The 12984-nt window shown below is 43.6% G+C and overlaps 1 protein-coding gene across 1 annotated transcript in view; it reads right to left on the reverse strand.

The window, feature by feature from the left end:
- The window catches only part of XPO5 (exportin 5), a gene marked incomplete at its 5' end in the record, with an annotated part of 66080 nt that extends 59432 nt beyond the window's left edge, over nucleotides 1-6648 (reverse strand). The window contains 9 exon segments of the mRNA XM_089660654.1: nucleotides 47-172; nucleotides 266-349; nucleotides 434-536; nucleotides 3100-3176; nucleotides 3453-3638; nucleotides 4741-4767; nucleotides 5043-5225; nucleotides 5375-5512; nucleotides 6576-6648. Coding sequence (XP_089516780.1) covers nucleotides 47-172; nucleotides 266-349; nucleotides 434-536; nucleotides 3100-3176; nucleotides 3453-3638; nucleotides 4741-4767; nucleotides 5043-5225; nucleotides 5375-5512; nucleotides 6576-6648 — 997 coding nt within the window.
- Between the last annotated feature and the right edge of the window lie 6336 nt (nucleotides 6649-12984).

Here is a 12984-nt window from a genome sequence, read left to right on the forward strand (position 1 = left end):
GAGACATACAGATTTTAGAGAAAGAAAGGTTCCATCTAGAGCTCACCCGGACTACGTTGCTCATAGAAACTCGCAAGAATTCTGGAACTATGGCCTGCAGAGCTTGGTCCTTTGATAGTAATTCGTGTCTGAAGAGAGACCCCCACGTCATCATGGTGGAAGATTTCAGAAACTTAAAAAAAAAAAAAAAAAAAAGAAAGATCAGCAGAGCCCCTCCAAAACACACACATTTGAGACAAATTTGGCTAGAGCGGGGTTTGCTCACCTGGCTGGGATGCGCTGTGAAATCCAGTAAAGATTTTAAGTATTTGTTGAAAGTCATCGGTATCGTGATCTTATTCTCAGGAGACTGGGAGGAAGGAAGGTGAGGAGGAGGATTAGAAGATCTGGGTTCTACAAGTGAAACATCACAAAGACAAGGTGCAATTCTTACCGCCGTCAGGGCGCACAACTGACTGCCCAGAGCACACACCACTTGGCAAAGCCTCTTCAGGAAAACATAACGCTTCTCCTGTAAGCCTTCCCCATGAGCCTTCCTGGCAAGGAGACAGAAGGAAACATGTCAGAGCAGGAAACATGTCAGAGCGGGAAATGGGTGTGGCCTATATGCGTTTGGGGGGCAACTGGGACTTAGACTTTAGATATACTTTAATGTTTATCCTGTTTATTTTTTTCCTTATGCAGTACAAGCAGATTGTGGCTCCTGGGGGGGGGCTCTGCCTTAGTCTAGGTTCACACCTAAGCAGGGGCAGACTGACCATTTGGAAACTCGGGCACTGCCCGAGGGTCCAGAGTCAGTAGGGGGCCCCATGAGATGCCCCTGGTACCTCTTTCATAGGCTTTTTTGAGTTTGGGCAAGGACACAGGGGCCCCATGATCCCCTATTGCCCGGGGACCCCATGAGTTGTCAGTCCGCACCTGACTAACACATGTGAAAGTTGCAAAAAAGTTGGGCCTCTCCATTCTTCTTCAGAAGTGTCTTACCTGGGCTAAAGAAAAACAGACCTCATCTGTTGCTCAGTGGTCCAAAGTCCTCTTTTCTGATCAGAGCAACTTTTGCATCTCATTTGGAAACCAAGGACCCCAAGTATGGAGGAAGAATGGAGAGGCCCAAGGACCCCGAGTATGGAGGAAGAATGGAGAGGCCCAAGGACCCCGAGTATGGAGGAAGAATGGAGAGGCCCAAGGACCCAGAGTATGGAGGAAGAATGGAGAGGCCCAAGGACCCCGAGTATGGAGGAAGAATGGAGAGGCCCAAGGACCCCAAGTATGGAGGAAGAATGGAGAGGCCCAAGGACCTCGAGTATGGAGGAAGAATGGAGAGGCCCAAGGACCCCGAGTATGGAGGAAGAATGGAGAGGCCCAAGGACCCCAAGTATGGAGGAAGAATGGAGAGGCCCAAGGACCTCGAGTATGGAGGAAGAATGGAGAGGCCCAAGGACCCCGAGTATGGAGGAAGAATGGAGAGGCACAAGGACCCCGAGTATGGAGGAAGAATGGAGAGGCCCAAGGACTCCGAGTATGGAGGAAGAATGGAGAGGCACACACTGCAAGATGTTTGAAGTCCAGTGTGAAGTTTCCACAGTCTGTGTTGATTTGGGGAGCCATGTCATCTGCTGGTGTTGGTCCACTGTGCTTCATTAAGTCCAGGGTCAACGCAGCCGTCTACCAGGAGATTTTGGAGCACTTCATGCTTCCTTCCGCAGACGAGCTTTATGGGGATGCTGACTTCATTTTCCAGCAGGACTTGGCACCGCCCACACTGCCAAAAGCACCAAAACCTGGTTCAATGACCGTGGGATTACTGTGCTTGATTGGCCAGCAAACTCGCCTGATCTGAACCCCATAGATTCTCTATGGGGCATTGCCAAGAGAAAGATGACATGAGACCGAACAATGCAGAAGAGCTGAAGGCCGCTATTGAAGCATCCTGGTCTTCCATAACACCTCAGCAGTGCCACAGGCTGATAGCTTCCATGCCACGCCGCATTGAGGCAGTAATTGCTGCAAAAGGGGCCCAAACCAAGTACTGAGTATATATGCATGCTTCTACTTTTCAGAGGTGCGATATTGTTCTATGTACAATCCGTGTTTTATTGATTGCATGGAATATTCTCATTTTCTGGGATTGTGGATTTGGGGTTTTCATGAGCTGTAAGCCATAATCATCACAATGATGACAAATCACGGCTTGAACTATCTTGCTTTGCATGTAATGAGTCTCATATATTAGTTTCACCTTTTAAGTTGCTGCACTGAAATAAATTAACTTTTGCACGATATTCAAATTTTTCGAGTTTCACCTGCATAGTAGATCATATGGTGGTATTAAGGCCCCTCCACACTCAGGCAATACTGAAGCCGACAACATAATATGATACAGTAAATTATGGATATTCCCGAGGTCCTTGTGGTGTCACTATCCTTTTATTGGGAACATAGGAAATGTACCCATATCACTAGAAACTTTTCTTTTCTTTTTTTTTTTTTTGTTTGATATGTTATATATTACGTCAACCTTTGTACTCTTGTTCTGTACTTCTGAAATCTGACTAATAAAAACTATTGGAAAAGAAACATGAAGTTCTGCAAAAGAGTCTACTTCCCTTGACTTCTGGTGCCTCCTTGATGATTTATGTTGAGGGACAAAAAAAAAAAAAAAATATGAGGCTATCTGGGAGTGGGAGGGACTATACAGGGGGATATTCATGAAGCCTTTATTTGCCAGTGTCCAGTCACTTGAAGGTAGTTGTATATAACCCGGTTGATGATTAAAGAGCCTGAGTATTGTGATTTGTTATATTCTGTTTTGGGATTTTTTTGTACAGCAAAAAAACAAAAAACAAAACAAAAAAACCTATACAACCTTGAATAGAAAGTTATTTGGGAGAAAAAAAAATAAAGAGCCTGTGTCCTATACAGAACAATTTCAAAAACAAAATTTTGGAGAGGTGATCGAGAAGGGGAGAGAGATATTTTGGGGGTACACTTGGGCCAGACGTATGCAAATCTTTTGGTAAATCAGAACCTGATATGGACGGGGGGGATAGGCAAAGTTCTGTAGTGTGTGTATGTAGTAGTAACTGAGTCAATACTCACTGGGCAGCCGTCATAATATAGTGCATGGGACTGTCTGCGAAAAGGTTGAGGAGAGGTGTTCGGTCCTCCAACTTGCCCTGTACAAAGAATAATCACTCATTTTACTGCTACAATACTTTGTTCACAATAAAAGTAAAGCCCTGCAGCAGGACCACCAAAACTAGACAGTCACTGGAGACAATTTTACCAGGAAAAAATAAAAAGCAGGATGCGGCACACATCACCCCTGCAGAAAGATTATCATCAGATGACCAGCACCTCTCAGACCCTTTCATGATGTATGACAGAATATCTACACTTACACGCTGCAAAGGGAGAGATTGTATGGAATCCATAGTGGAACATCTTCTTACCTTCCTGCTGACAGCGATGAGCAGACACTCCGCTGCCTCCACCTGCAGATCCTCCTCAGCCAGCAGCAAGCACAACATCTGGAGGAGCTTACAGTCCTGTGCGGTAATATGACTGATGGACACCCAATCAATGTATCCTGCCAGCGTGTTCAGAGTCGCCAAAGCCACCCGGCACAGTCCCTGGCACTGAAACAACATGGGACATGTGAGAACAATAGGGGAGGGAAGCCAGCAATAACAAAGGGAATGGCACAGAGAAAAGAAATGGGTGCTGGTGAGGAAAGGCAGGGGGCCGGGGAGGAAAGGCAGGGGGCCGGGGCCCGGGGAGGAAAGGCAGGGGGGCCCGGGGAGGAAAGGCAGGGGGGCCCGGGGAGGAAAGGCAGGGGGGCCCGGGGAGGAAAGGCAGGGGGGCCCGGGGAGGAAAGGCAGGGGGGCCCGGGGAGGAAAGGCAGGGGGGCCCGGGGAGGAAAGGCAGGGGGGCCGAGGCACGGGGAGAAAAGGCAAGTGGGCCGGGGCCCGGGGAGAAAAGGCAAGTGGGCCGGGGCCCGGGGAGAAAAGGCAGGGGGGGGGGGCGGGGCCCGGTGAGAAAAGGCAGGGGGGGGGGGCCGGGGCCCGGTGAGAAAAGGCAGGGGGGGGGGGCCGGGGCCCGGTGAGAAAAGGCAGGGGGGGGGGGCCGGGGCCCGGTGAGAAAAGGCAGGGGGGGGGGGCCGGGGCCCGGTGAGAAAAGGCAGGGGGGGGGGGGCCGGGGCCCGGTGAGAAAAGGCAGGGGGGGGGCGGGGCCCGGTGAGAAAAGGCAGGCGGGGGCGGGGCCCGGTGAGAAAAGGCAGGGGGGGCGGGGCCCGGTGAGAAAAGGCAGGGGGGGCGGGGCCCGGTGAGAAAAGGCAGGGGGGGCGGGGCCCGGTGAGAAAAGGCAGGGGGGGCGGGGCCCGGTGAGAAAAGGCAGGGGGGGGGCGGGGCCCGGTGAGAAAAGGGGGGGGCGGGGCCCGGTGAGAAAAGGCAGGGGGGGGGCGGGGCCCGGTGAGAAAAGGCAGGGGGGGGCCGGGGCCCGGTGAGAAAAGGCAGGGGGGCCGGGGCCCGGTGAGAAAAGGCAGGGGGGCCGGGGCCCGGTGAGAAAAGGCAGGGGGGCCGGGGCCCGGTGAGAAAAGGCAGGGGGGCCGGGGCCCGGTGAGAAAAGGCAGGGGGGCCGGGGCCCGGTAAAGGAAGGGAGAAGGGCTGGTGATAGAAGAAGGGCAGGTGTTGGAATGGAAGAGAGAAAAGTGGTCATTGTTCACTATGAGGTCATCCTCACCTTGTCCTTCTGCGTTGGGTCTCCTTTCTGCAATAAATGAACACAAACATGAGATAAGGAAGACATCTCAAGACTAATCTGAAATTATTATTATCATCATTATTATACAGTATTTATATAGCTCTAAAAGGTTTGCTCAGCGCTGTACATTATAGTGGGGACAGAACATGAGACAATACAGTAACAAAACAAAACACGAGGGGTTCAAGGGCCCTGCTCCTTGGAGCTTACAATGTAGGATGTTTATTTTTAGGGTAAAACCTCCAGTATGAAAATGAAATGCAATTAACTAGCGAACATACCAGCTGCTGATAGTGATGGACGCTGTCTCCCAGAATTCCCAACATGAAGGTGAAGAGCTTGTCCATGTTTTGTGTCATAGTAGACTGGATGTCCCTCCGGCGTTGGGTCGGCAGAGTCTGAAAGGTCACCACATCTTCTGCCAGTCGTAAGAGGATGAACATGACCAGCTCTGTTTGTACTTCCTGCAGAAAGGAGATGGAATCAGATGGTTTACAGGGGTGATAATCCCAAAGTCCCACTTTTCCCTACCCCAGACTCCCGATGGACAGAACAACGAGCACAGGTTAGATATACAGAAGGATGGACTGAGGACACAATTTAGGATCTTTACCCCATTCTTGGTGAGAGTGTCCAGTTCGTTCAGCATGTTTGGCCAGTGCTGAGGCCATTCCCGCTTTATCATCTCCACCACAATCCTGGCCAACACATCCTTGATGTGACCTTCTTCTTCCAGGATGGGACGAATGCCCTGAGGATGATATAAAGTGTCAAGATCACACAGAAATTGCTTTATGCGATACAGTAGAGGACCATCATGAGAATGTCCAACAGCTTTCCAATGACTGAAAACCTGTGTCACCTTTCATCCTGCTGAACGTCAATCTCAAGCCCGAGCAACCGTGAATAAGCTGGAGCTGGGAGAGGACACACTATACTTGTGCGTAGACTGAACATCCTAGAGCTGCTGCTAGAGGGCGCATTAGAGAAAAATGAGGGGCCAGCAGTTTTTCTAGAGAGGACCCCCATATCTGCATCTGTAATGGGAGGACCTTTTCCATTTCCAACAGGAGGAACTACGGTATACACTATTCATTGGATATAGAATTGCAGAGAAGGATTGCCTGAAAATACTCCTGAAGGCGAACTTACATGAAGTTGGATGAAGAGAATTTGACAAACACAGATAGGCAGGTTTGAAAATCACTCCTTCTGTGGTTGTCAGGTATTTTAAGAGTTGTTCTGTAAAACTATCAGGGGTTTCAAGGGTGACAACCTCAAAAGGTATGCAGTGAATATAAAACATAGGAAACCTCAAATGCCACGGCAATAGTATGGACCTGGTAGTCCTAACCCCATACATCCCAGTCCATAACATGACAACAAACCCGAAGGTGACGACCTCAAAAGGAATGCAGTGAATATAGAACATAGGAAACCTCAAATGCCGTGGTAATGGTATGGACCTGGTAGTCCTAACCCCATACATCCCAGTCCATAACATGACAACAAACCCGTAAGAAAACCTAAAACGCTTCACACTGATGGCTGTATGGAGTCCAAGACAGCACGGGGCAGGGGTTCCCATTTCTCTAGTCATTGGGGGGGGGGGGTTGATTTACTAAAACTGGAGAATGCAAAATCTGGTGCAGCTCTGCATAGAAACCAATCAGCTTTTAACTTCAGATTGTTCCGTTAAGCTTTGACAATAAAACCTGGAAGCCGATTGGTTTCTATGCAGAGCTGCACCGAATTGCACTCTCCAGTTTTAGTACATCAACCCCCTATGGCAGTAAACAGTGGAAAAGACTTACCCCAGCGATGAGGCCCATCACACTGTCCTTCAGACACACCTTCTCCTCTCGTTCCATGGTATTCCACCGGAACCTGTAGTGGAGGAAGAGATCCATTAGATATGATTTTCGTGCTCCTTGGCTAGGAGAAGGATATAATAAGGTCATATAACAGGCTGCGCCATTGTAGATTCACCATACAATCACCATATACAGTGGGGATCGAAAGTTTGGGCACCCCAGCTAAAAATTTGTATTAATGTGCATAAAGAAGCCAAGGAAAGATGGAAAAATCTCCAAAAGGCATCAAATTACAGATTAGACATTCTTATAATATGTCAACAAAAGTTACATTTTATTTCCATCATTTACACTTTCAAAATAACAGAAAACAAAAAAATGGCGTCTGCAAAAGTTTGGGCACCCTGCAGAGTTAATATCTTGTACTGCCCCCTTTGGCAAGTATCACAGCTTGTAAACGCTTTTTGTAGCCAGCCAAGAGTCTTTCAATTCTTGTTTGAGGTATCTTTGCCCATTCTTCCTTACAAAAGTCTTTCAGTTCTTTGAGATTTCTGGGCTGTCTGTCACGCACTGCTCTTTTAAAGTCTATCCATAGATTTTCAATGATGTTGAGGTCAGGAGATTGTGAAGGCCATGGCAAAACCTTTAGTTTACGCCTCTTGATGTAATCCCCCGTGGATTTCGAGGTGTGTTTAGGATCATTATCCATTTGTAGAAGCCATCCTCTCTTTAACTTCAGCTTTTTCACAGATGGCATCAAGTTACCATCCAAAATTTGCTGAAATTTTATTGAATCCATTTTTCCTTCTACTCGTGAGATGTTCCCTGTGCCACTGGCTGCAACACAACCCCAAAGCATGATTGATCCAACCCCATGCTTAACAGTTGGACAGAGGTTCTTTTCATTAAATTCTGTGCCTCTTCTTCTCCAAACGTACCTTTGCTCATTCCGGCCAAAGAGTTCAATTTTAACCTCATCGGTCCACAGAACTTGTTTCCAAAATGCATCAGGCTTGTCTATATGTTCATTTGCAAAGTTCAAACGATTTTTGTGGTGAGGACGTAGAAGAGGTTTTCTTCTGATGACTCTTCCATGAAGACCATATTTGTACAAGTATCTCTTTATAGTGGAATAGTGACCACAACTCCAGTGTCTGCCAGATCTTTCTGGAGGGATCGTGCAGTCAAACGTGGGTTTTGAATTGTTTTTCTCACAATCCTGCGAGCTGTTCTGTCTGATATTTTTCTTGGTCTTCCAGATCTTGCTTTAACTTCCACTGTTCCTGATGACTGCCATTTCTTAATTACATTCCGAACAGAGGATATTGACATCTGAAAACGCTTTGCTATCTTCTTATAGCCTTCTCCAGCTTTGTGAGCGTCAACTATTTTCAGTTTTCTAGACAACTGCTTAGAAGAACCCATGGTGCTGATTGTTGGGGCAAGGTCAGATGAGTCTGAACATTTAAAACCTTTGAGATTGACATCACCTGGTCTTCCCAGACGATGATTGAGAACAATCCATGACACTGGCAGGTCTCAGCTTGGCAAAGGGGGCAGTGCATGCTATAAACTCTGCAGGGTGCCCAAACTGTTGCAGACGCCATTTTTTTGTTTTCTGTTATTTTGAAAGTCTAAATGAGGGAAATAAAATCTAACTTTTGTTGACATATTATAAGAATGTCTAATCTGTAATTTGATGCATTTTGGAGATTTTTCCATCTTTCCTTGGCTTCTTTATGCACATTAATACAAATTTTTAGCTGGGGTGCCCAAACTTTCGATCCCCACTGTACAACCAGAGAAGCGAAAAAGAGGAACAAAGCTTCCTTTAATTGCTTCCCGTCTGCCCTATAGCAGAAGTACTGCTACATGGTGACACGGGTGCACAAAATTACGTATATATACACACATGATTTTGCTGTCCTGGGTATGGGATTCGCAGCCTCAGCCGTCAATCACCGGGTCCCAGCCGGTGATTACTCACCAGCACCTGATGATTGCCAAGCATCTCCGACAGGGGGGGGGAATTGGGAGAACTGTTTGTAAACATTACATATCTCTCCCGTCAGCTCCTGCACACAGCTTTGCATGGCCATGCATAGCAGTGTGCTTACAGTGAAGCACTAACACAGGACACTGTGTTAGCACTGATCACTGTATTGGTGTCACTGGGGATGACAGTGACACCCAGTCAGTTCCCCCCCAGTGTCAGAATGCCCGCCGCAGTCCCGCTATAAGTCGCTGATCGCCGCCATTACTAGTAAAAATAAAATAAAAAAAATCCCAGTATGTATACCGCCATTTGGAAACGCTATAACTTTTACGTAAACCAATTAATTTACAGATATTGGGATTTGTTCTAGCAAAGACATGAAGAATATATTCATGACAAAATTAGATTTTTAAAAATTTTTTACTGGACATGTTTTATAGCAAAAGTCAAAAATATAGATTTTTTTTTTCTCAAAATTGTTGTTTTTTTTTTTTTTTTTTTTAAAGTGCAAATACCACCGAAGGAAATCTCTATTCATGGGAAAAAATTAATTTGGATGCAGCGTTGCATGACCGCGCAATTGTCAGTTAAAGTAACGCAGCGCCGTAACACAAGAAATGGCCTGGTCAGGAACCCCCTCTGGAGGGCAGGTGGTTAAATTGCATGTGCCTGCTAACAGAATTTGCTCCCTTCTGGTCTATTGAATATCCAATTAGAAGCATTGGGGGTTTTTTTTACTGAAGCTGGAGAGTGCAAAATCAGGTTCACTACTGCATAGAAACCAATCAGCTTCCAGGTTTTATTGCCAAAGCTTAATTGAACAAGCTGAAGTTAGAAGCTGATTGGCTGCCATGCACAGCTGCACCAGATTGAGTGCTTCAGCTTTAGTAAACTCCCCCATTGTGTTATACCTGTTTTATAAGTGCAAAAAGCATACCTGTTGATCCTGCCAGAAATTTTCACTGGTCAGGTTGCTTTACCTGACATCATCTGAAGATCATTTGTTTGATCTTCAGATGAATGAAACAGAGGACATATAACAATGTTTCTTTGAATCTATTTCCCATCTGATCAATGTTTATAAACAATGTTACTTTGTATCTCTCCATCTCTCCTCTGAGTAATGTTTACACATAATTTTACTTTGTATCTATCTTCTGTCTGAACAAAGTTTATAAACAATGTTACCTTTGTATCTATTTCCCATCTGAATGATGTTTACAAAGTAACATTGCTTACAAACATTGTCCAGACAGGAGATAGGGAGAGATACAAAGTAACATTGTTTGTAAACATCATTCAGATGGGAAATAGATACAAACAATGTTACTTTGTATCTCTCCCTATCTCTTGTCTGAACAATGTTTGTAAGCAATGTTACTTTGTATCTCTCCCTATCTCCTGTCTGGACAATGTTTGTAAGCAATGTTACTTTGTATCTCTCCCTATCTCCTGTCTGGACAATGTTTATAAACAATGTACTTTGTAAACATCATTCAGATGGGAAATAGATACAAAGTAACATTGTTTATAAACATTGTTCAGACAAAGGAAAGAGAGAGATACAAAGTAACAGTGCTTACAAACATTGTTCAGACAGGAGAGAGATACAAAGTAACATTGCTTACAAACATTGTCCAGACATCAGATAGGGAGAGATACAAAAGTAACATTGTTTGTATCTATTTCACATCTGAATGATGTTTACAAACAATGTTACTTTGTATCTCTCCCTATCTGATGTCTGGACAATGTTTGTAAGCAATGTTACTTTGTATCTCTCTCCTGTCTGAACAATGTTTATAAACAATGTTACTCTGTATTTCTCCCTCTGAACAATGTTTATTAATATTGTTACTCAGTATATCTCCTGTCTAAACAATGTTTAACCACTGGCCCTCCTGAGGATTTACCCCCCTTCCTGACCAAGCCATTTTCAGCGTTATGGAGCTACGATACTTTAACTGAAAAATGCGCATGCAACGCTGCACCTAAATGAAATTTACATCCCTTTTTTCCCACAAATTGAGCTTGATTTTGGTGGTATTTGATTGCCTGCGCGGTTTTTATATTTTGTGCTGAAAAAAAAAAACTTGACATATTTTTGACTTTTTACTATTAAACATATCCAGTAAAAAAAATTTTAAAAATCTAATTTCATCATTAATTTATGCCAAAATGTATTCTGCTCCATGTCCTAGATTGTAAGCTCCCAGGATCAGGGCCCTCCTATCCCTCTTGTATTGAACTGTATTGTTGCTGTATTGTCTCCCGTTATATTGTAAAGCGCTGAGCAAACTGTTGGCGCCATAAATCCTGTATAATAATAATAATAATATATAAATCCTGTATAATAATAATAATATATAAATCCTGTATAATAATAATAATAATATATAAATCCTGTATAATAATAATAATAATAATAATAATATATAAATCCTGTATAATAATAATAATATATAAATCCTGTATAATAATAATAATAATATATAAATCCTGTATAATAATAATAATAATATATAAATCCTGTATAATAATAATAATAATATATAAATCCTGTATAATAATAATAATATATAAATCCTGTATAATAATAATAATATATAAATCCTGTATAATAATAATAATAATAATATATAAATCCTGTATAATAATAATAATATATAAATCCTGTATAATAATAATAATAATATATAAATCCTGTATAATAATAATAATATATAAATCCTGTATAATAATAATAATATTATATAAATCCTGTATAATAATAATAAATAAATCCTGTATAATAATAATAAATAAATCCTGTATAATAATAATAAATAAATCCTGTATAATAATAATAATATATAAATCCTGTATAATAATAATATATAAATCCTGTATAATAATAATAATATATAAATCCTGTATAATAATAATAATAATATATAAATCCTGTATTATAATAATAACAATAACAATGTCTTTGCTAAAAAATCCCAATACGTGTAAATTAATTGGTTTACGGGAACGTTATAGCGTTTACAAATGGCGGTATATATACTAGGATATTTTTAAACATTTTTACTAGTAAAGGCGGTGATCAGCAACTTATAGTGGGACTGTGGAGGACATTCTGACACTGGGGCGGGGGGGGGGGGGGGGGGGGGGGACTGACTTGATGTCACTGACACCATTACAGTGATCAGTACAACAAAAAAAAAAAAAGCACTGACACTGTACTAATGACATTGGGCAGGAAGGGGTTAACATAAGGGCAATCAAAGGGTAAACCGTGTGCTGGATGTGTTTTACTAGGGGGCTGTGTCAGTGTGCTTCACAGTAATCACACTGCTTTGGATGGCTGTGCACAGCCATACAAAGCAGTGTTGTGAAAGTGGAAAATCCAAATACTCCTGAGCTTAGGGATGGACTCTATGTCACATGGACCACACAATGAATGTCTTGGAATACGCACGCCTTGCTGCCCTCAAAGAATCGGGGAGTCCAAAAGTACTAATAAAGAAAAACAAAACAGAGGGCGCACTGGCCTTGTGCATTACCCCGGTGCGCCCTCCATTTTGTTTTTCTCTATCCAAAGCAGTGTGCCCGAACTGACAAGGAGGAGAACTTCATTTAAAAAAAAAAAAAAAAAAAAAAAAAAAAAAAAAAAAAAAAAACAGTCCTCCTCCCCGTCGGAGATCCTCAGATATCACTGGGCACTTGCGAGTAATTACCATCTGGGACCCGGCGATTGACAGCCGCAGCCACAAATGGCGGCACTGGTAGGGTGTGCAACCTCTACCCAGAATATATACACATGATTTTGCGCACCCGTGCCACCCTGTAGTAGTATTTCTGCTATAGGGCAGTAGAGAAGCAGTTACAAACAATGTTACTCTGTATCTCTCTCCCTCTGAACAATGTTTATAAACAATGTTAATTTGTACTTATTTCCAGTCTGAACAGTGTTTTTTTTTTTCTCTTTGACAGCAGCTACTATATTTACACAGCAACTGCGAGGGTGGACAATGAAACAAGGAAAAAGGACTGGATGTGTTACGTACATTGAATATGTTTTTTTTTTGGGTGTGTACACAAGTGCCCTCAACTGCTTAAAGGGCTTTCCCGCACGTGTGTACGGAGCTTCTACCATAATGCACCACTTTCGGGTTTAGGAAAGAAGAGCTGTACAGGCATGTGTTAGTAAATGCTGATGCAGAAGCCGTCATCATTTACCTGAGAACAGCCATTCACTCATATTGGTGGCTGCATGCAGCAACCAGGGCACCACAAAACAGAGGGATTTAGGGTTCATGTACACTGCAGCTGATAAACTCACGTTTAGGAGCTTTTCTGCGTTTTTTCAGCAGCCCCTGAACTCTCCCTAATGTTTTCCTATGTGTCCGTGTACACATCGTCCTTTAC

This window comes from Staurois parvus, unplaced genomic scaffold (genome assembly GCF_062004578.1).
Source record: "Staurois parvus isolate SC_StPar_1 unplaced genomic scaffold, SC_StPar_1.0 ptg001257l, whole genome shotgun sequence".
NCBI lineage: Eukaryota > Metazoa > Chordata > Amphibia > Anura > Ranidae > Staurois > Staurois parvus.